The sequence below is a fragment of the Accipiter gentilis genome, chromosome 6 (genome assembly GCF_929443795.1).
Source record: "Accipiter gentilis chromosome 6, bAccGen1.1, whole genome shotgun sequence".
Classification (NCBI taxonomy): Eukaryota; Metazoa; Chordata; class Aves; order Accipitriformes; family Accipitridae; genus Astur; species Astur gentilis.
The window spans coordinates 42,148,081-42,172,344 of NC_064885.1; the positions used below are offsets into that span (position 1 = coordinate 42,148,081).

The 24,264-nt window shown below is 38.7% G+C and overlaps 2 protein-coding genes and 1 long non-coding RNA gene across 9 annotated transcripts in view; 2 read left to right on the plus strand and 1 right to left on the minus strand.

The window, feature by feature from the left end:
* The window catches only part of SMC4 (structural maintenance of chromosomes 4), a 41,669-nt gene extending 37,527 nt beyond the window's left edge, over positions 1–4,142 (minus strand). The window contains exons 1-3 of one of the 4 annotated variants that reach the window (XM_049803710.1): positions 4,015–4,142; positions 1,645–1,840; positions 334–509 (exon numbers count right to left, since the gene is read on the minus strand). In XM_049803710.1, coding sequence (XP_049659667.1) covers positions 334–509; positions 1,645–1,801 — 333 coding nt within the window. In that variant the 5' untranslated portion in view covers positions 1,802–1,840; positions 4,015–4,142. Of the gene's footprint in view, positions 1–333; positions 513–1,644; positions 1,841–2,430; positions 2,621–4,014 lie in introns of those variants that run through there. The other 3 variants (XM_049803707.1, XM_049803709.1, XM_049803708.1) reach the window with 3 other exon arrangements.
* A 142-nt stretch (positions 4,143–4,284) lies between these two features.
* On the plus strand, positions 4,285–8,041 carry LOC126039453 (uncharacterized). The gene is made up of 3 exons (XR_007506322.1): positions 4,285–4,955; positions 5,923–6,054; positions 7,391–8,041. It is a non-coding gene; the product is annotated as an uncharacterized LOC126039453 (long non-coding RNA).
* A 47-nt stretch (positions 8,042–8,088) lies between these two features.
* The window catches only part of IFT80 (intraflagellar transport 80), a 53,509-nt gene continuing 37,333 nt past the window's right edge, over positions 8,089–24,264 (plus strand). Inside the window, exons 1-4 of one of the 4 annotated variants that reach the window (XM_049802613.1) lie at positions 8,329–8,445; positions 17,237–17,347; positions 18,928–18,967; positions 19,692–19,760. In XM_049802613.1, the coding sequence (XP_049658570.1) occupies positions 17,324–17,347; positions 18,928–18,967; positions 19,692–19,760 (133 nt within the window). In that variant the 5' untranslated portion in view covers positions 8,329–8,445; positions 17,237–17,323. Of the gene's footprint in view, positions 8,446–12,473; positions 14,174–17,236; positions 17,348–18,927; positions 18,968–19,691; positions 19,761–24,264 lie in introns of those variants that run through there. The other 3 variants (XM_049802610.1, XM_049802611.1, XM_049802612.1) reach the window with 3 other exon arrangements.

Here is a 24,264-nt window from a genome sequence, read left to right on the forward strand (position 1 = left end):
CCACGTAAGTCTCTTGTGGGCACTAAAAAAATATTCTCATTCTTCAAACACACCCCTAAAAGTTCTCCAGTAAACGAAATAAAGAGAAAAGTGTGCTTTTTTTAAGGTTTACTGACAAATTACAATTTTACAGTATCAGAAAGTTGCACTTAACTGTTTTCTCTACTGTCCAATAATGAAAATTTAGAGTATCGCTACATTAAGTAATTCTAAAACTTAAAATATTTTTCAGTTATTTTGAGGTAAGCTTACATGAAAATACAGGAAGGAATACTAACACACAGCAAAGTCTTACCTTCTTTTAAAAAATGCTTAAGGTATAAGAAAAGATACCTTATGAAAAGGTCCCAAAGTTTGCTCCCCTGCATAGGATTTGAAGTTCTGGTTTACAATATGAGTTATCATGAGACGAGGAGCACCAGCTTCATTGGTCATTGCTGGAGGTGGGGGAGGAGAGATGCTACCCAAAATCTCTTCTAAACTTCGATTATCAAGCATCTCATCTGAGACTGCTAAAAAACATCCAAAATAAACAGAAAAAAAAAAAAGACTATAAGCTCTCAATAACTCGACACCTTTTAAAATGTTCAACTGGAAAAGTAAACATCATTTCTATATGAACCAAACCTATACTTTTGCCTATAATTATTACAATGAACTAAGTGGAATTAAAATTCTTCTTTCCATGAACCGAATCTTTAAAGAGATACTTAAGATGTCCCATCGACTCACTAGTGGGTTTGTTCTTTCATTATGTAATTCTTATTCTAACATACTTTAATAGGCACTCTGCAATTACAATAGCTACAACCGTCACAATAAGCCTACAAATCTGAAACAGGCAAAGTCTTTCTAATTAATAAGTGCAAAGCCACATTTCAAGCGTGCTCACAAGTCACTCTGCAAGATTTGGGGATCGCTGCACAATGCTCTGAAAGCTGTAATGACAGCACAACTACTCTGCAAAGACAGGAAGTTTGTTACGAAAACAAACTGGCCCCCTGGATATCAGCTAGTTGTAAGCAAAGCAGCTTTTCAACAGTCACTAGCAACTTTTTCTTCAAATAGACAGTCATTTATGCCACCGATTTCGACATATTAATCTATTTGTCAAACACCTTGCTTTAATAATTGCATATCTGGCTACCTAAAGAGACACACACTGCTGTTTTTCCAGACATTTTCAGCAAAAGCTCAAGAAACTCAAGAAAATACACTGCTTCATGAAAAAGAAAGTCAAATCATTTTAAGAGTTAAGTAAATAAACTTGACATTTATTCCATTCCAAGAAATCCCATACCATTGGCTGCATATAAATTTGAAAAATCCTGCTGTTGTACCACAATCTTAAGTACAATGTTACAGATCAGGAGTATGAAATAGGCTTTATTAGGAGTAAGTCTACAAATTGCTTTTGCACTTGTACTAAATCACTGGTCCAAACACTTTAACTCTTTGCAAGCCCCCTTTACCATTTTAAAAGCAGTTTAAACTTGCCAGGAGTCAAGGCTTTCAATATTCCTTTCTAAAAGGGAAAAGAGAAAATCCTATCCAGAGTAGTTGATGAATTCAGCTGAACTTTGTTGCTAAACAGGCACCATCATCAAGTTTACACACCATCAGAACCACAATATTCAGACCTACCTTGGGGAGGTACCTCACCAAGCTGTCTGTTGCCTTCGTTTTCCACTTCCATGTCACTGGTGGACTCCTCTAAGGGCTCTCTGCCTTTCCGACGGGCTGCTGTAGAGGTTTTGGTGCTCTTGCTTGGCACAATCTCTGTTGGCTGTTCCCCTTCCATTCCAAGCAATCAAACTACTGAAGGGATCTATCTCCTTTGCTAACATAAACAAGAAAACCCCGTGATCTAAGCATTGAACTACAATCCCCTACGGAATATACCTACATGTTTGCCCAGATGTTCGACTAATTTAGAAACTAAAGACTAGAGGTACTTTGAAGACAAAAATCCAAATCTGAAACAAAACCACAAGCCTCATAATGATATACTTTAAGATTTATCAGCCCCCCCAAAACAACAGCCTGACCCTAATCTGTAGAAACAGCATGAATCTACCTACTGAAAACTCATACAGCCATGTTCAATGCAATTACTATGCTCAGAGAAAGCAACCGTGATGCTGGGGGCAAAAGAGTTAAAGACACATTTGCAATAACAAACTGAGTTGCCATATGTCTATGCTCCTCTGGAAGCACTCTTTACATACACATTTCAGACCTGACATGCATTTTACTTTCAACAGCCCATGCTGACTATATATTTTTTTATATACAGATAGATAAACAAGACGATCTCCATAATTACAGCAAAGACTTGACTCTTAAACAGTTTAAATCAACACTCACAAAATGTAACACAACCACTAATGCCAGCATTCAACATTTAACAGAGAAAACTAAACAAAATACCTTCATCTAGTTGTGATGTTGAAGTTAACCGATCAAGAGCGAAGCATTACAAAAGTCCATCAGCTGGCACTTAAGCACAGCTCCCAAAAAGTATAAATAGAAAGCAACCGATGAGAAGAAAGAGGACTGGAGGAGCAAAACTCTCTCCAAAGAGTTTAAATTGCAGCAAGTGGCGAAGTTAGTTCGCAGAAAAACAGACATGAGAAAGTTTACTTCTCACAAGATAAAAAACTGACGTGGTTAGAAAGTCATCTTACAATTGGTGCCAATCATTTGACGTTTTCAGACCTACCCCCAACCCACACTCTCATGAGAGTCCTTCATTTGGGACAATGGGGGAGGGGGGGGGAAATGAGAGAAAGAACTCATTTTAAGGCAATTTGTGTCTATGCCCCTGTTAAGAAGTGTTCCGCAATGGCTGTCTCAGACAATTACAGTCTCTCAAAGTACCAGATTTATTTTTTTTTTTTCCAAAACTGCTCCACTCCAACGGAATTGTGCAATATAGACCTATTTACCTTACCAACCCTTCCCCCCCCCCGATACTTCAACAGAATGAACAAGCCTAACTACTTGACCTCAGCTTTTAAATCGCGATAAATCAGCTGCCACATACTCTCTAACAAATTTAACAAATTCGTGCCCAGCCCCTCCCCCGAGTTAGCTCAAAGGTGTTTGTTAAAAGCATCTCTCGCCGATCTCCTGCCAAGTGCCGTTTTTGTTGCGGGGATGGCGAAAAAGAGAGTCAGAGACGGACAGAAAGGCTTCCTTATTAACTGCCGATTAAATTTGGTAGCGACAACCCATGTCAACGAAAAATTTTGGTTTGGTTTCGGGGTTTTTTTTGATCCATCCGTTAATCTAAGGAGTCCAACTGCACCCTTGTCACGGTCTTTCCAAGTCGTTACGGACTTTCTTAGGATTTCTCTCTCATACTTCAAGCATTAAAGGAGCAGGCAGAGCTAGTTACAGAAGGGTCCCTGCTCTGTAAGCAGATTAAAATCGGGCCTCTATGCTACCGAAGAGTATTCCCGTACTTCCCCGTCCTAGGTGGGTCTCCGATTCACGGTCCCCAGAGCTCCCTAAGGGCACAGCGGGAAACCTTGGCCTTTCTCCTTCGGGCTGCAGAAGACCCTCTCTCATCCACACCCCCACCCCCCCTTCCCCTCCTAAAACCCATCTGCCGACACCAGCCAAGACGGACACACCGTGGGCCGTGCCCCACCGGTACGGGGACCGAGAGGCCGCCGGGCAACCCGGACCCCTCGGGAAGGGGCCCTCGGCGGGACAGCCCCCGCCCGTCCGCCCGGGCCCGGAGAGAGAGAGGGGCTGCCGCCGCCTTTCTCTCCCTCAGGGCGAAGAGGAAAAAGAAAAAAAATCAAGGCGCGGGGCAGAGCCCGCCGCCCTCCTGCCCTTCCCCCTCAGCGCCCCCTGCCCGGGGAAGCACCCCGAGGACGTCTCCGCCGTTCCCCTCACAGCGGGGGGGAAGCCCCCCGACTCCACCTGCCCTGAGGCGAATTGCCGGCGAGTCTCCCCTAAACCCTGCCCGCCTAAATACCCGGCGCTGCCCGCGGGAGCTGGTACCTTCGAGGACCGGCGGCGGCCGGCCCCAGCGAGGCTGCAGCTTGAGGCAGCGCGGAACGGCTCCGGCTCACCGCCGCGGCTCGGCAGCTTCCACACTCGAAAATGGCGCCCAAACGGCGAACTCGAACCGAAATTCGTTAGAAAAGCGCGGGGCATGCTGGGAAGGGAGGGGGCCGGCCTCCCGCGGGTTTGAAAGGAGGAAAAGAAAAAAAAAAAAAAAAAAAAAAAGAAGCAGAAGCCCCGCTCCCGCGCCATCTTGTTTTCCGTTACTGCGCGGACGGGCTGGGCGGGATAAAAAGAAGTAAAATAAATCCCCTCGCTGCGAGGAGCGGTTTTATTTTTTTTTTGTGAGAGGAAAAGGGGTTTTGGGGGTATAAGAAACTCGCGGTTGAGGGTGACGGCGGCTCCACGGCCGTGCCCACCCGCCCCGCGTGGAAAGGATTTATTTTAATTTTAGAAGTAGGTCAGTGGGCGGCGCTTGGTTGCTCGGCAACGGGCGGCGAGGTGGTGGGGCCGGGTCGGCGTGAAGGGGCGCTGTTATTAAAAAAAAAAAAAAAAAAATTAAAAAACAAAAATTGTGGGGACGCGGCGGTTTTAAAGCGGTATTAATTAACGGGCGGCGCGGTGACGCCACTCTGGGCCGTGTCACCTGGTCGGGGAGGGCCCGTGAGGTGGCGGTGGGACGACGAGGAGGAGGAGGAGGAAGAAGAAGAAGAAGAAATCTCGCGGGAAGTAGCCATAGAGACGGAGCCGCTTGGTCGCGGGGGGAGTGGGCAGCAGCAGCAGCCGCCGCCGCCGCCTTGGTCCCTGCCGCTCCCGTGGCGCCGCGGAGGAACGGGGAGGAAAGCGGGATTAGCGCGGACGCCGCCGGGGTTTAGGAGCCGGCCGCTGAGGCGGCGGTCCCCGCCGTTCATGCGCTCTCCTTCCCGCTGCCGGTGCAGGTAAAGGCGGGCTGGGGTAGGCGGCGATTCTCCTCCCTTCGCCGTCGGGGTCTGACTCACCGCCGCGGTGGGCGAGAGGGTCGCGGGAGCCGTGACACCCCCCCCCCCCCCCGGGCTCGGCGTGGGAGGAGGGAGAGCTGCGGGAGACAGCCGGGCGGCGAGGTAAGGGCGGGGGGGGGGGGGGGGGGGAGTCCGGGCAACCCTGAGGGAGACGGGCACTGGAGAAAGCGCGGCGGAGGGAGGACGCTTTTTTCGTGGTGGAGGGGGGTGGCTGGATAATTTGGGGGGAGAGACGTTGCGGGGGAGGGAATGCCGGCACGGCCGGAGAGCGGGCTTTGCCGCCGGTGTGGGGCCTGAGGCTGTCCCTCGGGTTTGGGGAGGGGACGCGGCCGGGGCGGGAAGAGCCGCCGTTCCCTCACAGCGGGGGACCCAAAGCCGCCCCCGCGTACGGCCGCGCTGTGAGGAGCCAGCTCCTGCCCCGCTACTGCCATCTACGCCCTTTCTTTCCATCCTGCCGCCTTGTCTTTCCCTTCGCTCCCCAGCTCTTGCTCAATCCTCCCGCCGCCCTCTCTGATCCTCATCTCCCGGTTCGGCGGCTCCGGAGGGGAAAGAGCTGAGGGGAAGAGGGGGGCGAGGAGTTGTGGGGCTGCGGTGTAAGACTGAGGGGCCGAGCCGGAGAGTGTGAGGCTGGGAGAAGGCGAGCCGAACGCACCCTGCCAGAATAACTCCTCGTTATGGCCCCATCTTTCTTTAAAGCTCCTAGTAAATGCTTTCAGCTAACCTGCTGTTGGACTCGTGGCGGAGTTGTATGCAGCCCGTGTACGAGGTTGGGTAGTGATGGATGTACCTGTTGATGGCGGCAGGTGAGCTGTGCGGCATAAGCGTGAGCGTTCTGCCTTTAGGTGCACATAGAGTGTTTAAGCCATCTTCAAAAACGATAATAAAGTTCTGGTCTTGTTTTTGAAAGGAAAATAAGAGAACTCCGTGTAATGGGAGCAAGGAGGGAGTGCAAGCTGGAAGCTGACAATAGCGACATGCCCGCTGAAACTCTCAAGTGAGAAATAAACACTTGAAAAACTACCAAGCAGCAACTGAAAAGGTGGGTTTAGCAAGGTGTGGTGTGCACAGAATATAGAAGCAGATAAGATCCACACATCCAAATCATTGTGAGGCATTCTGTTAAGCAGGAGAGATGCTTACATTAAAGTAGAGAATAAATCTAATGCTGTTTCACTCTGTGCTATTTATTTGCTGTATACAAATCTTAGGGTCTATCTTTGGGCATTTAGTTTTAGAATCTGTGGCACAGAGACTGGCCCTGCAACTGATCAGCAGAAAATACTGCTGGGCTATGCTGAATGGGTGTATGCAGGTGCTGAACGATGGCATTGCCACCACACAGAAGTCAAGGACGTGGTTAAAAGATTACTTTGAAAGTTTAGTACAAACTTAGGCCCCTTTTAAATGCCTTGATGAGGCTCCCTATGCAGTTTTGGGGTAAGTGTAGGATAAGGAAATTAGATGTTGCAGTATGACAGATACAGTTATTTAAAAACAAAAATAACTATCGTGTGTTTATCAATTAACCTAAAGTAGGGTTGAAAATAACTTATTTTATTCTTTGGGCACAGAAAATTATGGTTTAGGACTACTATTCTTTTAATGCTTCTTAAATTCCGCATAGTAACTGTTTGACACACAGTCATTTTTATAGTGAAAAAATTTCCAGAAGATTAGAAGGCCGCCGCATTGTGCATCATCGCGCTCCCCTCAGAGTATACCTTCTGCTCTCACCCTCTTGCTGTCACTTCTTTCCATCCTGGCAGACAGAAAGTTTTAAGCTGGATCAGTGCCTCTACCCTGTCCAGGCACAGACAGGCAAAGGCTTTTGCTGTTAGAAGAGGGAAGGGGACAAGAGAGTGGGGCCCCACTGAACTGCTTATGGAATTACTGTGTTAGAGTAAAGTACCATGAACATTACAAATAGGGGTGGATGGAAGACTAGGATATTGTATCAGTTTGTCGTGGCAGGATTACTTTCGTAGTATGGCTTTTTCCTCTAAGTTTTCTCACAGTGCTCTTGCTAAGAATGAAATTCCTTGAAAAGTTTGCGATTCCAGGTTTTTGCTTGCTACCTTCACGGCTATATGTCAGCACGAGGGAACTTAAGTGTTTCAATGTATAATGTTTCAGCAATATGTTCCTAGTATCGCTTGTTCTTTAAATTGTCCAGTGTGTTTATACTAAGCGATCAAATAAGTGTGGAGTTGGGTACTGTAGAAACTGAATTCCCTTAAAACTCAGGTCTGTTGTGGTGCTTATTTTGCCACAGTACTAATGTAATATTACTTGTTTCAAAACTTTTTATTTTGGTGTTAGTGTGTTCCTTTTTAATTTTGGCTACTTATATATGTGGGTTTTTTGCTTTATTACAGTTATACCTACATATCTTTTTTTAATGCTACATCTGCATAACTGAAATGAGACTGAAGACTTCACTTTCAAAGGAGCCAAAACATATCCTTTGCCTCAGAATAAACCATAGAAAAGCTTGTTAATTCTGAATAGCTTCTTTTCCAGAAAGGTTGGGGGTTTTTTTATCATAAACATCATAGTAAAATATTTGTAAATTGCAGGTGGCTTTTTTTTTCTTTCCTTCACCGTGACATTCAGTGCAGCCTTTAAGGGCAATGTTTTAAGAGATGCTAAACAATCTTAGAGTAATACCTTTCTTTCATAAGATATCAATGTTTTGATAGAAAATTTTGTAGTGATGTTAAAAGCTTTCCCAGATGGTAAATAGGAGTAGTGATACATCTACTTCCTTGTAATAAGACATGCATGTAGCAGATGTAAACAAAATTGCAATTTTCCTACTGATAACTTAGATATGTCAACAATTTATATATGATGTGGTGTTAATAAACCAACACATTTGAATGTTTGTTCACTAAGACCCTTCTAGCGGTGTAACCCAACTTTTCAGCTCAATAGGCTCATTTCAGCTTCAGTTTTAATAGGTATGCATCATCATAAGAATTATATTTTTACATGATATCGTTTATTTCTTTGCTTAATTTCTACCAGGTCTTTTCTTGACACAAAATAGCAAAAAAAAAATGAAGAATCATATTTTCTTTATATAAAACATTTCTTATCAAAATAATCTTCCTGTACTGTTCCTCCAGTTTTGTATAGCCTAGATGAGATATTTTGTAAGCTTATTTTCAATAATTAAAATTTTCTGACTTCCTTAATTTAATTAAACATAAAGAATTAGTTAGCTGTGTGGGCTGGACTACAGCTGACGAGCTATATTCCTGCAGTGATGATCACCAAATTATGAAGTGGAACCTTTTAACTAGTGAGACTACTCGAGTAGTGAAACTTCCAGATGATATTTATCCCATAGATCTTCACTGGTTTCCCAGAAGTATAGGTGGGAAGAAGCAGTCCCAAGCTGAGAGCTTTGTTCTAACAAGTTCTGATGGTAAGTCAATTTAAAATATTTATAACTTCATACCACTTTGTGCTTATGTCACTTAACTACATGAGAAATTAATTGCAGTTAAATAGTTTGCAATAAAGCAACTTCAAATGCCTATACACCAGTTGCACAGGTGTAAAACTAGTAAGTGCTTCAAATTGTATTGCTGTAATTTTTTACATTACAACAGTATCAAACATACCTCTGACAGCAGATACGTCATTTTTTATGTAAGGTCAATTTTTACCATGGTTGGTTTTTGTTTTTTTTCAGTTTCATAAATCAGTAGCTTTAAATATGTCTGTTCTGCATGCCTTCATAGATTCCAGATCACTTGTTGTAATGAAAACTGATGACCAACTTATGGAAATTGCTTAACTGTGGTGTTTAATATCAATGTAGTCCATTTCTTGGACATGTTACAAGAGCATGTCTTGTGTCTGGCTTCTGTGGAGTCTTGAATATCCCTCAGAAGCATCTAGTTCTGGCTGTTGTATAGTATATGTTGACTAAGATAAATGTCCATTATACTGGCACATGTATACACAGATATGTATATCCCGTATGCTGCTATTTGTCCAGTATACTAGTATAGTAATACTAGATTGTATGATCCAATATAGTAGCTGCTGTATTCCAGTGTGTGGATTCCTTTTTGTGGAAGGGAGGTGGGAGCAAGAAGGTATGATGATTGCTTGAGGGGTTTTTTTTACTCCTCCCCAAAGAGACTAGGAATTGATTTTGCCTGACTTGCACACAGTCAAATTTTTCTTCCTGCATGAAAGTGGATATACTCATATCCCCAGTTCAGTGCAGAAATCTTAGGTAACTGGTTTCATTATTATTTTACATTTGTTACAAAGCAGTCCATACTGTTCAGGTCAGAGTTTGTATTCTTAGTACTGTAATGGGGATTATGTTCCATGCCATCAGGAATTTTCTGTGCAAGTTTTCCCCTTTTGTTTTTTCCCCTCATCACTTTTCTTTAAGGAAAAACATTAGGAATCTCTTCTTCTTGATCTAATTCTTTGTTTGAATAAAATATGGAAAATAATGGTAAAAATAAATTTCCTTAAGCCCCCTCCCCCCTTTTGTTTGTGTTTCAAAGAACCTACCATGTGGAAACACTGTAGTTCAGATGAGCGTGTTTCTTCTCAAACCTACCAATTTTAAAAAGCAGTTGATCCTTTATGAAATCTGCTGGTTTACATTGACCTTGTTATAAAAATTGTGTTGGAATAAAAGCCCTGCTAAGAAACAAGTCCTTGATGTAGACTGGGCAGCCTAACTGACAATCCACTGGCAAGAACTTGCTGATGGGTTTGGTCTGTTAGTTTGTGAACGATTTCTCATACTTTCATATGTTACATCCAAGATCTTGGCATACAGGTGACTTGGAAGAGCTGTGTGACTTGCAAAAGCTGGACAGTCCTTATGCCGATCCTAACTTTTTATACCTTTGTGTTTTACTTGGTTGATAATGCAGTTGAAGGTTTCAGAGTAAGTCAATTAAATTATTCTGCTGGTACTAGTAACTACGCGCCACAAAAAAGCAGATTGCATCAACATAATAAACTTAGTTTATATTCTTCTGTCGGTGGTCAAAGATCTCGGTGGTAAAGCTGTATTTCTACACAAATGGTAGTGGTGGGAGTTTCTCAACACTGAACTCAAAGCAATATGCTGCTCTAAATCTCTGCCAGCTTTTTCAGGCAGAATGGATCACGGTCAATTGTTGTAGAGCGTTTCCATCAGGATAATAATGGCCATTTGCCCATGACCCTGTTGATAGCTTTCACAGGGACCTATTGATAGTTTTAATAGGACTGGTGGAGAATTTCCAGCTAACTTCTGCCCATGTTTTGGCCAGAACCTTGAATTTGTGGGTCTAGTATGTTTTCTTTGGTGAGGGGAACTTATTGTAAGCTTTTGGCTAGCTTCACAGTGAGCTTGATTGGGAACAGAAAGTTTGTTACTGGGCATTAGCAGCCTGGAGCTGCTGCGTCCAGCATGGCTTTCTGTACAGATGGAGAGAGGTAATATGTATTTGAAGAAGGTAGAGGAAATTCATTCCTTACATGAAATTTTGGTGATTTCTCTGACTTTTGGCAATAGTTGCGCTTAAAAATTAGGAGAGCTGAGAGTTCGGTTCACGGACTGAAGGACAAAATTTCTTCAAGATGTTCAGTACTTCCTAAGGAATAAATGCACTGAATTTAGGGAACAAAAGCAGGACATCTTTTGGCCAGTGTCTGAAGGCTGGCTCCCTAGGTAACATGGGGAGGGAAGACAACAAAAGAAGATTGGCCAAGTGAAGTAGTAATTTTTGCAATACTTGGTGCTGAAATTTACTATGAATTTTAGGCAGCTGGGTTTATTGAAGTATTGCTTGTAGAGCTCTTAAGGTGGAAATGGAGGTTTTTGTGAAAGCTGAAAGGAAGATTCATTTTTTAAATTAATATTAGCATGCATTATAGTATTATGCTTTGCGGGGTATACCTAAACAAGTATGTTCTTCAGAACATCAGTCAATGATCAGTATTAACTGAGCTGATTTCTATGGGATTTCTATTCTTTTTCTTTCAGTGATAAACATGGGATGGAGGGATTTTCGTAGGTCAGCTGGTGCTCTTAATTCCTTGCTTTTTCCTCCTTTTTCTTTCTCAGTTTTCACATTTGTATTTCTAATGTCCTGTTTCTTTAACGTTCTAAATTGTATCTGTAAATAGTGAGCAAAAGAGCAACTGTAGTAGTCAGATCTTCTGTTAATTTATTCAGTCTGTTTTCCAGTGTTATTAAAATAGTATGGTAGTATTGCATGTTCTGCTTGAATAATGCTTTGACAGTTGATGGAAGAAATATATAAGGGCTACTACTACATTCATGAAAAAGATGACTTTTAAAACTCTGCTATGCAATTTTTTCTCTCTCATTTTTCTCTGTTTTTTATATCATTAATATATGCAAGAAAAAATAAATTGTATTCATAGATATGTTCAGAGAGGTTGCAAGTTGATTTTTTTCTTTTTTTTTTTCTCTTTTTTTTTTCCCCCCCCAGAAATGTTAAAATATTAGCATGTCACAGGAGCTGCACATCCGGAAGTTCTTTAGTCTATATGTGAACCCAGTGTAAATTTACATAAGGTATCAGTTCTTAAGTGTAATGTCTAGTAGGTATGAATGCTTGCCCTTCTCCTGTAAGCGGATTAAGTGAAACTGCAACAGAGAGCTATAGTTTAGGAATAAAGATTCATGAATGGCACCATGTATAGGTAGGCCCAAAAATCTGTTCCAGCATGCATTAGGACCTTTGCAATTAGCTACTATAAGTTGGATTACTTTAAGTGATATAAGTCAATGGCAGGGGTTTGAAGTGAAGAGTTTTTGCAGTTTAGCAGATGATTGTTCTTGCTGCTCAAGATTTTAGTTGTGTGTGACACCAACAAAATCTAAACTAGTCCTTTAATGTTGATCTGCATTTTACTCAATAAGACTTTTGTCTTCATTTCCTTATAACTTTTAACAAAGTTTTTTTTGTCTAGTGTAAAGTTATCATCCTAGGATTCTAGGTAAGGTTGAAGTACTTTCTAAAGATTTCAACTACAAGACATAGTGACAGGAAGGTCAGGAATATAGCTGTCCCTTCCATAACAGTGGAAAAAAAAATTAAAAGAAGTTACTGAATGAGAAAAAAAATATTCCGTGAAACATGTAAATGATCATTTAGTTGTATCTCTATTAGAATTCATAGGCACTTGAGAGTCTATCAGTTCTATCATTGTCCAGCTTTTGGAGATCAGCTTGATTAACTTTCACTTTCTTTTAATGCAGCTGTTTCTTGCTTCCATGCAGCATAAACTGTTTTGGCTATCTTTGCCAACTTTATTGCAGTGGGAGTTTTGGGGGTTTTTTTCTTTTCTTTTTTTTTTCTTTTTTTTTTTTTTTTTTTACAAGTGTGTAGGCCCTTCAAAATGTCCACTTCTCAGCACATCCCTAAAGCTTATAATCTTTATGATGTTGTAGCCTGGATAGGTATTGTCTGATCAAAGTCTGCAATCCAGTAACTTGCCCCCGTTTCCAAAGATGACACATCCTTGGTCGTTAGATAATTTTGTATTTTTTGTATTCAGTCCTTGCATTCCTTCTGGACATCTGGGGCCTTTATTACTATTCCCGTCATTAATTTGAATGCTACTGTTCTGCTAGCATAGCACAGTGCAAAGTAAACCTGAACTTAGCTGGATGAATTGCTATTGAAACTAAACACTTTATGGTTGTTACAGAGCAGTAGATACTCTGTGGTAGGAAGATAACGTGGTACTGCAGAAGGAGGATAGGATGTAATTTCTGTTTAAGTGAACAGAGTAAATCCCAATTTGTTTACATGTTTATAGAGTGCTAAATGTATACAGAACTGGATGAAGAAACTTTTTTTTTTCTTAAAGTTCTGTTCCCTAAGAAAATGAGACTTCCATGACCAGTGTTGTAAGGGTATTGTCTGGCAGGTAATCAGTAACTTTGGACCTCCTTGGTATGTTTTATGGAGAGGCAGCTATGTGATGGAAAAATGCCGAATTAGTGAACAACCTCACTGAGGGCACAGCTGCAACGTGGGCTACAGACAGTCCAGGCGGCGAGGAGTTGTTACGCTTGCTCTCACTGAAGGGAAACGTTCAGCTAGGGTCCCTTCTTAGGCAGTAGGGAGTCCAGGAACAAAAGCTGATTTGGTTTGCTGTTACTTATGGAATGAGTGACTTTTGCCATAATTAGTTCACAGATCACGGTTAGTACTTTATCATCTTTCTTGTAGGGATTTTTTACGTAGTTAACTGTTGTTAGGAGTAAAGGATAAGCTCTTAGCATTGATTGGCAAATTTATCCTGAACTTTCAATTTCTGGAAAACTGTTCATGAGATATATTTGCCAAAAATCAGTTTGTTTTGTTTTGTTTTCAGTGAAATTGAAATACAAAACAGTGTTAATGTAATTTGTGAAAGAATAAATTGAGATAAAAACTTAAGTGTAGAAAATTTCCAAGTCTTTATCTCCTAGTGTAAATTAGCACTTTCAATGGAGGGGACTTATCTTGTAAAGATATTTTTTTTTTCCATGTGCAAGTGAATTATCGAATTGTAAAAGTGCATGAACAAGTTTTGTTGTTTAATAGCTATTTTCTAAAAATGTTACATTTTAAATTCTGTTTAACTATTACTTACACGGCATGCCTTATGTGTCAAGGCTGCAATTTTCCTGCAACAGCTAATTCATCTCTGTGATAAGGATTCCTGGAAATTTGCTGAATCCAATGGAAATGGAGTATAATGTCTTTACAGGGTTGCATTAATTCCTGGTTGAACTCCAGATGTTTGTGAAATTAGAGGAAATGTAAATTTAATCCTCTTGGGTTTTCTTCTGAGTTGCATCTCTTGTGGGATATTGTTCTTTTACTTCCTACTTACGTTGGTCTTGTTGCTGCTTTTTTACAAAAATAAAAGAATATGTACAACTTTAAACTGCTTATTAAGCACAAATAATAAGTGAAGAGACTATTTTTTCAACTTTTTATGTTATTGTTAATTTTACATTAGGTCAGCATTTAAGAGTCTATGAAAAGTAATGAACAAAACATACATGTTTTATACTCTGTATTTGAATAGGCTGCTAATCTCCCACTTGAAATTCCTCCAAAACTGGAGAGTCACTTTAAGATTGAGGACAGCTTCTGGCTTCAGTAAGTAATAAAAATAAAGGAACAGTATTTTACAAATCTGAGATGTAAGATTAAGTTGAATCACTTATATCTACTCCAGGCATACAGCTGAATTTTCCCTTTCTTAATTGTGTATAAGGCAGTAAGTTCTAATTTGAAAGCCTCTACTACCTCAATGTTAAGTTGAAGAACAGAAGGCAGAGAAATCCATCGAAACATTGCTTTTGGAGCAACCTCTATGTGTGATTGCAATGAGAAAAGCAGTATCTAATGAGTCACATCATTTGACTGTCATCAGTTTAAATTCATATGTTGGAAAAGTAAAGAAGTTGCAGAAGTAAAGATGATATCCATGAAAACTTGATTTGGCCCTGTTCTACATAAGTATTATGATACAGTTTTTAAATGCATGATCAGATTTTTTCCAGATGAATTCTATCTTAGTGCCTAAGGTGGACCTGCTTTTGTATGAAACTGTATTCTTTCCTGCTAGGCTACAATTTGCTATATTTCATTATTTGAACGATGCACTGTGAAAGAAGTAAGAGCTTGTGGAGGGGGAAAGGATGCAAAAGATTGGTAAATGAGTTGAATGTTTCCCTGTATAACAGGATTTTATCCTGTACTCTGTGACATGGCCCATTGTTTTCCTGATAATGGGACCTAACCAAAGTATTCAGTTGCTTGCCAACTCTCTGTTCTTTCATTTTAATTTATTTTTTCTCTTATGTGTTGAGGCATTTGCTTACAGAAGTATTGAGGTGTGATGGATTCCACCTAGGTCAGTGGAAGCTATTGTTTCAATATATAAAATGCCATAGAATTCTTTGTATCCTTAAAAAAGTAATTTTGAATGTTTCAGATTGGATACTGAAAGGCCCTTGAGTTAAATCTCTGTTTATGTCAGCTCCCAATTTGCAAAGCTTTTTTTTCTCCCCCCCCCCCCGCCCCGAGGGAAATTAGTGAAATGTGTTCATAATGGCTATGAAGAGCTCAGCCACTTAATGATGAATACTGTAGGTGATGGCATGAGAATATTCATAGTCCTATAGCAGATTAGGTTTAAGTATTCTGCAGTGAAAAAGGTGTTGGCTACAGATTGAACAAGTATGCTATGCATCGAAAAAGGCAGGTGATCAGAAAATAAAACATGGGGTTTGATGTATTATTTTAAAATCAGAAAAGGCCATTTTGACAATTTAATTGGAGAAAATAGTATTTAGCCATTGAATTCCTGTGAATCCAGTTATTGCTTATACACAAAAAATTAGAATCTCAGACTTGAGAGATGTTCTATAAAATAATTGATGCATTAATTAGGTAAAATATATTTCCTATAAAATAATGTAATGTTTTAAATGTAGAATACCAGTACTGAAAATTTTAGGAAACTAAAAATTAACTGAATGAGGAAAAAGTGGTCTTAGTAATAATATTAGTTCTGTGAATTCAGAAAAAAATGGGATTAACTAGCTTTTCAGAGTACTCTGGTAGATATGAATATAAGTGATAAAGAAAAGCAGAAACGTATAGTTACGTATGATATTTAAAATGGTCTGTTCAAATAAACATATTTATACAAACCATTCTTTTTCATCAGTGTTAAAAATCTTTTGCTTGGGAATCTTTCATTGGCAGAGGTTTGGCTAGATTATTGTACTGTTTTGTTTATGTACTTAAAAGTAAAATGAAGACAAAGTGTGATTGTATTAATTTGAATAATACTGTGGAGAGCCCTGATGTATGTTTCGTGGTTCTTTACCGACACATTCTACCAGAATGCTTTTTCTTTGGTTCTAGTCTGGCTTTGGTTTTTGTTGTTGGGTTTTTTTGTTTGGTTGTTGTTTTTTTTCTTTGTGTTTTTTTTTTTTTAACTGAAGTGCAAAATAAAACATGGGAAATGGACACAATAAAGTTGTTTCAAGCTTCTAGCAGTGCGGGCCACCTAAATTTTGCCATCTTGGCTACTGTGATCTGAATGTGCATTTAAGGCAGTGGTGTTATGTGTTTTTACCTTCTACGCAGTTCATAGTTAACTGTGTTATCACCTGCATAGGCATATGGGTCTTGATAATGTGGTCCTTTACTGAAGTAGTCAGGTATTTAGTTTCTAGTTCTGGCTCACCAGGTATGGCCTGTTTTATAATTCATATTCCCAAGCAGGATGTTATTAAAGGAAAAATTATTCTGTCTTAAGTGATGGAGCATTTGCACACACTTAGTGTGAGATATCTGTGTGCTGTTATCTCAAAGAATTCTGTTCACTCTGGAAATTGTTTAGAGTGGCTTGCTGTCTGGCAGATTAGATAAAACAATTTTAAAAGAGTTTTGGTTTTAAAGTAGTTAATTTGAATCACTGAACTATTCGAAGCCATGCATTTGTTCTGCCACATGTTTCCAAGTCTTCCTTTGTCTGCTCTTTGGTCCAGTTTAAATTTGATCTTCCTGGATTTAAGCAACATCCCTCATTTGGAAAGAAAGACTTCCTCATGCTTCTGTTGAAATCATTAATAGCTTTGTTTTTGGCTTCTGTGAATTTCCATAACAGCTCCATAATGCAAGCCGTAATACTTCCTCAGAGCAACGCACTCACTGATGGTCAGATTGTTCCTAGCTTTTCCATTATCCTTTTGGTGTTGAGTGATTTTTCAGATCTTTTAAAAAAAAAACCACACAAAAATAACCCCCCAAAAACCCCACCACAAGGACTCTCCTGGGTTGCAGTGTATATGCCTCTGTTAGCTTTCAGGCAATGAAATAACATCAGGCAGTTGTGTCCCTAGAGAAACATGCAAACTTTAGAGGGACATAAGAAAAATGTATAGGCAAGAAAAAGATTATGCATAACAAAAAGAACAAAAAAAAATACAACATTGTAGCTAGTTTACAAGTAGTTCTTCTGCAAGAGTTCATTTGTTTGGGCTAATCATAGCTGTGAACAAGATAATTGTATGTTTTGTTCTTTTGTTGTTGGTGGTGGTTTCTTGTCTTGCGTGTATTTTTAACAGAAGATAAAACCATTACAGGCATAAATACCAATTCTCAAAATTAGATACACTATTTGTATCTTGAACTTTTGTTTAGGGAAGTTCCACTTGATTTCAAAGTTGGGAAGAGTAGAGAAAAGTGTAGAAGCACACTGTGGAGCTGTACTTGCAGGAAGGTGGAATTATGAAGGAACAGCCCTGGTTACAGGTAAGCATTCTTAAAGTAATGAAGTGTTTTGAAAAGTAACAGAAGAGTTCTTTCAAAATAAAGCCTTTTGTTTTTTTAATCTACAAAGTTGATATGTCATAAAGAAATATAAGGGTACAAAAAATATAGTATTAAACTAAATTTATGAAAACCAAGTGCTTTCAATAAAATATGTAGAATGTAAGAACTTTATGGGATAAATATAACAGGATGTTTTGGAAAAATAATTTTATCCTTAACATATGTTTAAAAGAGGTGATCCCAAATTTCATTGTTCATATTGTAGTTACATTGAGTTTGAACGAATAAAACTGAGTCTGTTAAGTGTTAATACACTGGTCTAGCTTGAAATTCTTGTGAGAAGGGGGAAATGGAAGCACAAAAACAGCAATATAAATGAAATTAGCTACAGTAAGTTACTTTTTTTTAGTCTTCATTATCACTGGGTTTATTATCACCTTGTTTAATGGAAGCTAATTTTGCACTATTTGATTAATGCTGTTGTAGAAGAATGTTGTCTATCTTAGTAGAAGATTTAGTAAAAGCCTTTATATTTTTCAGTGATCCTATTTATTAGATGTTATCCTATTTACTTGAAAGTGAATGTTTTTAATATCAGAGTGCTTAGATGTTTTTGTGGATATTCTGTGCTTCATAAAGGAGAATATTTGATATTTTTTTCCTCTTATCTGTTGCAAAAAAAGGCTGCTAAGTTGATACATTTATAACCCTGCACATGACATTTGGGTTTTTTTAACCAGCACAGTTTACTGAGGCCTCATAAGCTTCTTGAATGTTCCTGTGCTTCTCTTTCTTAATAATTAGGAGTGATACAGATCCAGCTGCAGTCTAACTATTTTTTTCTTTATTGAGGCTGGGAGAGTGATCTCCCAGTGTCTGCATCTCTACATGTCTTTTTGTTCTAAATCTTTTGGTAATTAGTTGCTTTTGGCATTTTTGTCAAAAACTTCTATCCTGATGTTAAGGGGAAGCTAATTAAATTTCCTGTGATAGACTGCTCCTTTATGGGATTTCTGTTGGTGTCAGAATTTTCTACAGCCTCCCGTTGATCTAGCACAGCTGATTTCTTTGGACAAATTCCAACTCAGTCCAGAAGTACTGAAGATAATTTTGGATCTGCTCGTTTCCAGACTCTGACTCTAAAATGCTGCTTCAAGGAACTCTGGCATGTACCTCTGAAATCCCAGAGGGACAGAAATACTGTTCTTTTTAAAGACAGATTTGCCTCAGGAACTTCTCCAAAGAAAAAGTTAAAGTGGGCTTTTCAATCTCGTTGGGGTTTTTTGTGGGTTTTTTTTGTTGGTGGTGGTGGTTTTTTTGGTTGGTTTTTTGTTTTTTTGAAAGACTACATGACACTTATGGAGAGTATAGGAATTCATCACCATATCTAAACAGCATACTCTGAGAAGGTCTACTCTTTTATACTGCAACTATACTTGGAGGAAGAGTGAATCATTGATGATACTGTATCAGTTAGAACATTCTTTATGGCTGTATTTCAACAGTATCAAATGTGCACAAATAAGATTTTTAAATTTTTTTTTACACTTTTTAAACACTTAAAAGCTACATTGGCCAGATATAAAAAGCTGAAATCTGGTAAGTAAATTATCTTTGAATGGAAGAATGACATTAAGTGTCTAGGTGCACCTTTTTCCTCATTAATTGAATCTGAGAGACCTAAATGAAGGCCCAGAGCTGTATGTTTTAAATATGATAGCACACTAGGAAATCTGTGTTCTTAATGCATACCTAACTATGCTGTACTGTGTATAAGAACTTAATCTTTAATAAGTAAACTGAGTTTCTTGGTAACACGCAGTTATGTTATAAAATTTAAGCCTTCCAAACAGAGCCTTCAGTTATCTTCAGTTTCACCATTTATCAACTGTGAAGCCTCCAGTTTAATACATAAAATCTGTTCTTACTCTCTTCGGACTCCTAAGAGACTCATTTAATCAGCCTCCAGGCCATTGAACTGTAAATAGATGAAAAGTACTAGCAATGCTGAATAGAGAATACAGAACTTGGGATACTTTAATAGTGATGGACTTTCACTTTCCAGCAGCAGCTTCAGATAAGGAGACTACAGGGATTTTCAGGAGAGGGAGAGAGTTGTTGATAATAGCAGAAAAACAGTCTTAAATATTTTTTTTCTTAATATACTACCTCCTTGCATGTTAGGAAAACTACGTAAACAATATTTACCTCTAAGAAGACCTGGACTTACTTTAACTCTAGTGTTTCCTAGGTAAATACAAGTGCCATGTTTGTTAGACTGATTATCGCATTTAAATTGATGATTTCTGTGGTAACTTTACAGTTGGTGAAGACGGCCAAGTGAAAATCTGGTCTAAAAGTGGAATGCTGAGGTCCACTTTAGCTCAGCAAGGTAAGTTAATTTTCTTAAAGTTCCATTAGAACTTTTTAATTTGGGGTATTATGAAATATATTTAAATAACAGACCCTAAATCTGGCAGTAATGGTTTGTTTAAGGATCTTAAGGCCTGCATAAACTTAACTAAAATTAAATGTAAATCATAGTTGAATACAGGGGGAACTGGATTTTTAATAACATGATTATCTTAAAAAAAATTCTTCAAATTAAAAGTATTATTGCAACATTTTTAGACAATAGTTTCAGTTTCACCCTAAGGATTCTGGAAAGGCTAAAGAGTTAAACAAGAAAAAAATCCAGTTTTTAATATCAAGCCACAGACTCTCATGGTGAAACTGAAAAAAATAATAATCTAAAAGCATTGCAAGAATGCTTGAAAGATGCAAGGTGCATGTGGGTTAGTTCCTCTGAACTTTAAAACTCTTAAAAGCTTTTGGTTCATCTATTTAACTCAGTAACTAATTTAATACATAGAAACAGTCCTACTGAAATGAAACAATCTCTGTGTTTAAGTTCTTTGTTGAACTGGGGCCATGGAGTCCTAAACTTGATCTTGGCTTTGTAACTACAGTTTTATGCGTACTAGATCATTCCAGTTATTTATGTTAATTCACAATCATATTACTGTAAAGTGCAACAGTATAAACTGCAAATATGTATTTATACAAATGATGTTTGATATTTTTAAAAAGCTATTTTTTATAATCATAATTTCTAACCCTTTTGTAGTATTTCAGTGAAGATACTGAGCTAGATTTTGTTTTTCAGACTTGATACATTGAGATCATGTGACCTTTTGACATTTTTTAAGAAACCACATGCACCTGGGGTTGGGTTAAATGTCAGACCTTTATCTCTTTCTAAAACAAATTATCTAAATTCTTTCAACCTGTTGAAGGCATTTTAACCACAGGAGTGAATGTAAAATCTACTTCAATTCTGTTAAGGAAGTTCATATTCAGATGTAATGTTTTTTCATGCTTACAATGTAAAAAGATAAGCCAACTGAACTGTAATTTTTGAAAAGAAAAAAAAAGGTTGAAGCACACACTCTTCACTATTTCTCAGTTGATATGTTTCAGGGGTTTTTTTATACTTCATTGTGCTTATTTGAGGTTTGATGAAGCTTATAAAGTAAGAGATGTTCTAGTTTGAAATATACAAGCTGAATTTTCATTGATTTCCTACAGTTTGTGGTACAGTATAAAAGTACAGTTGAGTTCCCATGGAATAACTGTCATCTTGTATTTGTGTTTTGAGATAAGATCCTGTGAGGCTAACAAACCCTTTAAACTTAAATTTATAGGATCAGATTCCCACAGACCCCTCTGTAAGCTACTGACATACCTGGGATCAGGATAGGATTCTGCAGAAATTATTAGTTGTTTAAGAGAGGTATATCATGTTTGAGCTAATTTTGTACTTCCTTTATCATCTCCTTGAGAAATGAAAGGGTTCCCATTGCTAACATTCTTTCTACTCATTCCATTCTTTGTATTAGAAATAAATTTTCAGGCTCTTATCTTCGGATGATGGTCCACATGCCTATTTTATCTTTGGCTTTTTATTCACTACAAAACCACGAACATAAATTTTTCCTTTTTTAGCTTTTTCAGTACTTATATGGAGCGCACTGGCTGCATGTCCTTCCATCATGCCGATGCATGGAATAAATATAGTGTGACCCCATAGCCTCTACTGCATTCAGCCTCTAGCTGTAGTATTGCTGTTATAGCTGCATTGTTCTTTGAGTCTGCTCTCACTTCATCCTTAGATTATCTTAATATTCTTCCTTTTTTTCCTTCTTAAACTGAACGCTTTTAAAAAAAATGCCTTATTTGCAATCCTTTGGGCTTCCAGCTGACATGGTGCACTGATCTCTTTTGGTGGGTTTTTTTTTTTTCATGGATCTCTTTGGTATATGTTGGTAACCCACAGGATTCTGGTTAAAGCGGGATTTCTCTATGTATTCTGTGTTGTATACATTGCAGCGTAACGCTGTGCGCAAAGTGTCTGTGTTCCTGTGGAGAGAGCCACAGAATTATGAAGAGCAGGATGCATAAAGTATGGATGGTTCACACGTGAAAGAGAAGATGGCTCTACCAGCACAAATTTTTATGGTGCTTCATAGACTCCAATACTAAGATTGTTTGAGGTGAAGTCTGTAGTGTCATTGGTGCCACCTGCACTGAGTCCTTTGCAGACCAAACATCTGGTTAGTAGGACCCATGCTGAGCCCACAGTTGCATAGCCTCTCTTGAAATGTGTGGCTAAAATTGCTGCTGCTGCAGTTCATAAATCACTGGCTCTCTAACCCTCAAAGTCCGCTACGGAGTCAAAGGTATTGGTCAAGCTGAAAATTAAGTAGAATGCAGGTGTGCCTTCCTCACTACAATCAAGATTATTCTGCAGTGCCATTTCTTTAGCTTATCCTACCAGTGAAGCTGACAGCTTTGCTGGTAACTTTACTCTTACTCCACGATCTGAGAAGCTTCAGGGCAAGCAAGCAAGCCTCATGGATCCACCCTAAGTATTTCATTGCTAGAGCACCTGCTTTGATCCTGGTTAATTATTCTGGTGTCCCTAATTGCAGTCAAGACAGGAGTAATTCCTTGTGGGAAAGTCATATTCTAAATCTACAGGATGACTTTATTTCTTGTGCCATGAAAACTTACTTTCTTTAAGAGCATTTGATCAAGGACATCACCATAACATTTATGAAAGTACACATACATTGTGCAGACCAAGTCAATGTTCTCCATGTGCTTTTTGATTCTTGGTGAAGCCATGACATTCCATTATAAAATAATATGATACTTATTTATCATTTAAACATCATTATCCACAGACCTATTGTTTCTGTGTCACACATTCTACCACTTTACCTCAGGTGGATTTCTAATTCTTCAGGTGATTTCTGTCACCTTTCTTTCACCTTGAATTTGTCGTCTAGTACTTCTAGGACCGTATCTTTCTTGAATACTTATCTTTTGGCCCTGCTGATTTTCTGATGGGCTTCCAGTGACTAGTACACTGAGTAAGCACCAAGGAGTAATACAAATAATTGGCTTATAGGTTGCCTTTTTGGTTAATGGAAGCAAAGTCACAACAATTCCAATGTAAACGGCTTAATTACAACATGTTTATTGTGAAGTGGAACTTACTTTTTTTAAGGGACAACTGTATTCCAAATGCAGCTCCTATTTTTGGTGCTGCCATAGAGAGACATGAAATTGTCTGAAGGAATGTTTCTACCCCCGTGAAAGTAAAAAGTCTTATGCAGATTTACTGTTGTAATTACCAAAGTATCTGTTGTGGCTGAAAGTGTCAGAGTGACTGCTCTATCACTCCTGCACTCAACCTAGCTCTTTCTGTGCTGTATGCATTGGCCACAGGAGTGATTCATTGGGGATTAACATCTGCTAGTAGAGCACTGAGATGTGAAAAGCCCACCCTGTGTGCTTAATGCTGACGTTCTTTCTTCAGATCTTCTCTTAGTCCACCTTTTCTGCTTTTCTCACTTCATTTCTCAGAGAGTATTTTTTCCTGAAACTGTTTATCACCAATGCAATTCACTGCAGTTTGTCTGTTCTGTTGAATTTTTCCTTCCACAGCAATGCAGTGTGTTGGCAGTCTTTTCCCAACCAAGTTCTTGTTAAGTGCAGAAGGAAATGAGTTAACTTAGCTCCTGCTGTTAAGCCCTGGAAATTGTGGTTAAGTAGTCAGCCATCATAAAAAAGTTAAACATTTGGTTTAAATATAAAAGTCTTCTGATTGTTAAATCAGCATTAGAGCAGGACAAAAATTAGTTTATTTAGAATTTCTGTACAGCTGGTGACAGAATTTATGTCATTTTCAACATAAATTGCTGCCAGTAGGAAAACAGCTAGTGCCAGATTTACTTAATATATGTTCTATGTTTCTATGAGTTGTCTCCTGTAATGGTTGACGAGTCAAAAAAAAAAAAAAAAAAAAATTACATCATTCTGTATTTCTAAGTAACATAAAATAAAAGCCTTCCTAAAAGAAAATACACAAAGTACAAAAATATACAGAAGCAATGACACCAGGTCTCAGTTTAGGGTTTGACTATTTGGAAGCTCAAATCCAAGTTTAGTGTGCTGTATTGATGTGGCCGTAATAAGTTTTTTTTGTTCAGAGAGAAAATTCAAAGGCTTAAGTGGCAAAATATTAGATGACGTTAGGACAGTTGATATAGCAGTTCAATCACTTAAGTATCTAAATATCATCAAAATATTCCCATAAAAAGATATTCATGGGTCATTTTTTGAAATGGAACTTAATATGCCAAAAGTGTCTTTGAAAATTTTACCCTGTAAGAGCATTTCTGAAGCCTTTTGGGGTTTTTTTACCATAAATGATAGATTTACAAAAAATGGTTTATTTGCTCATTTTGATACTTAGTTATCAGCTGAAATATGCATGACTCCCTAAGAACTGTACATCTCTGAGAATTTACAAGAATTTCTTTCATTTT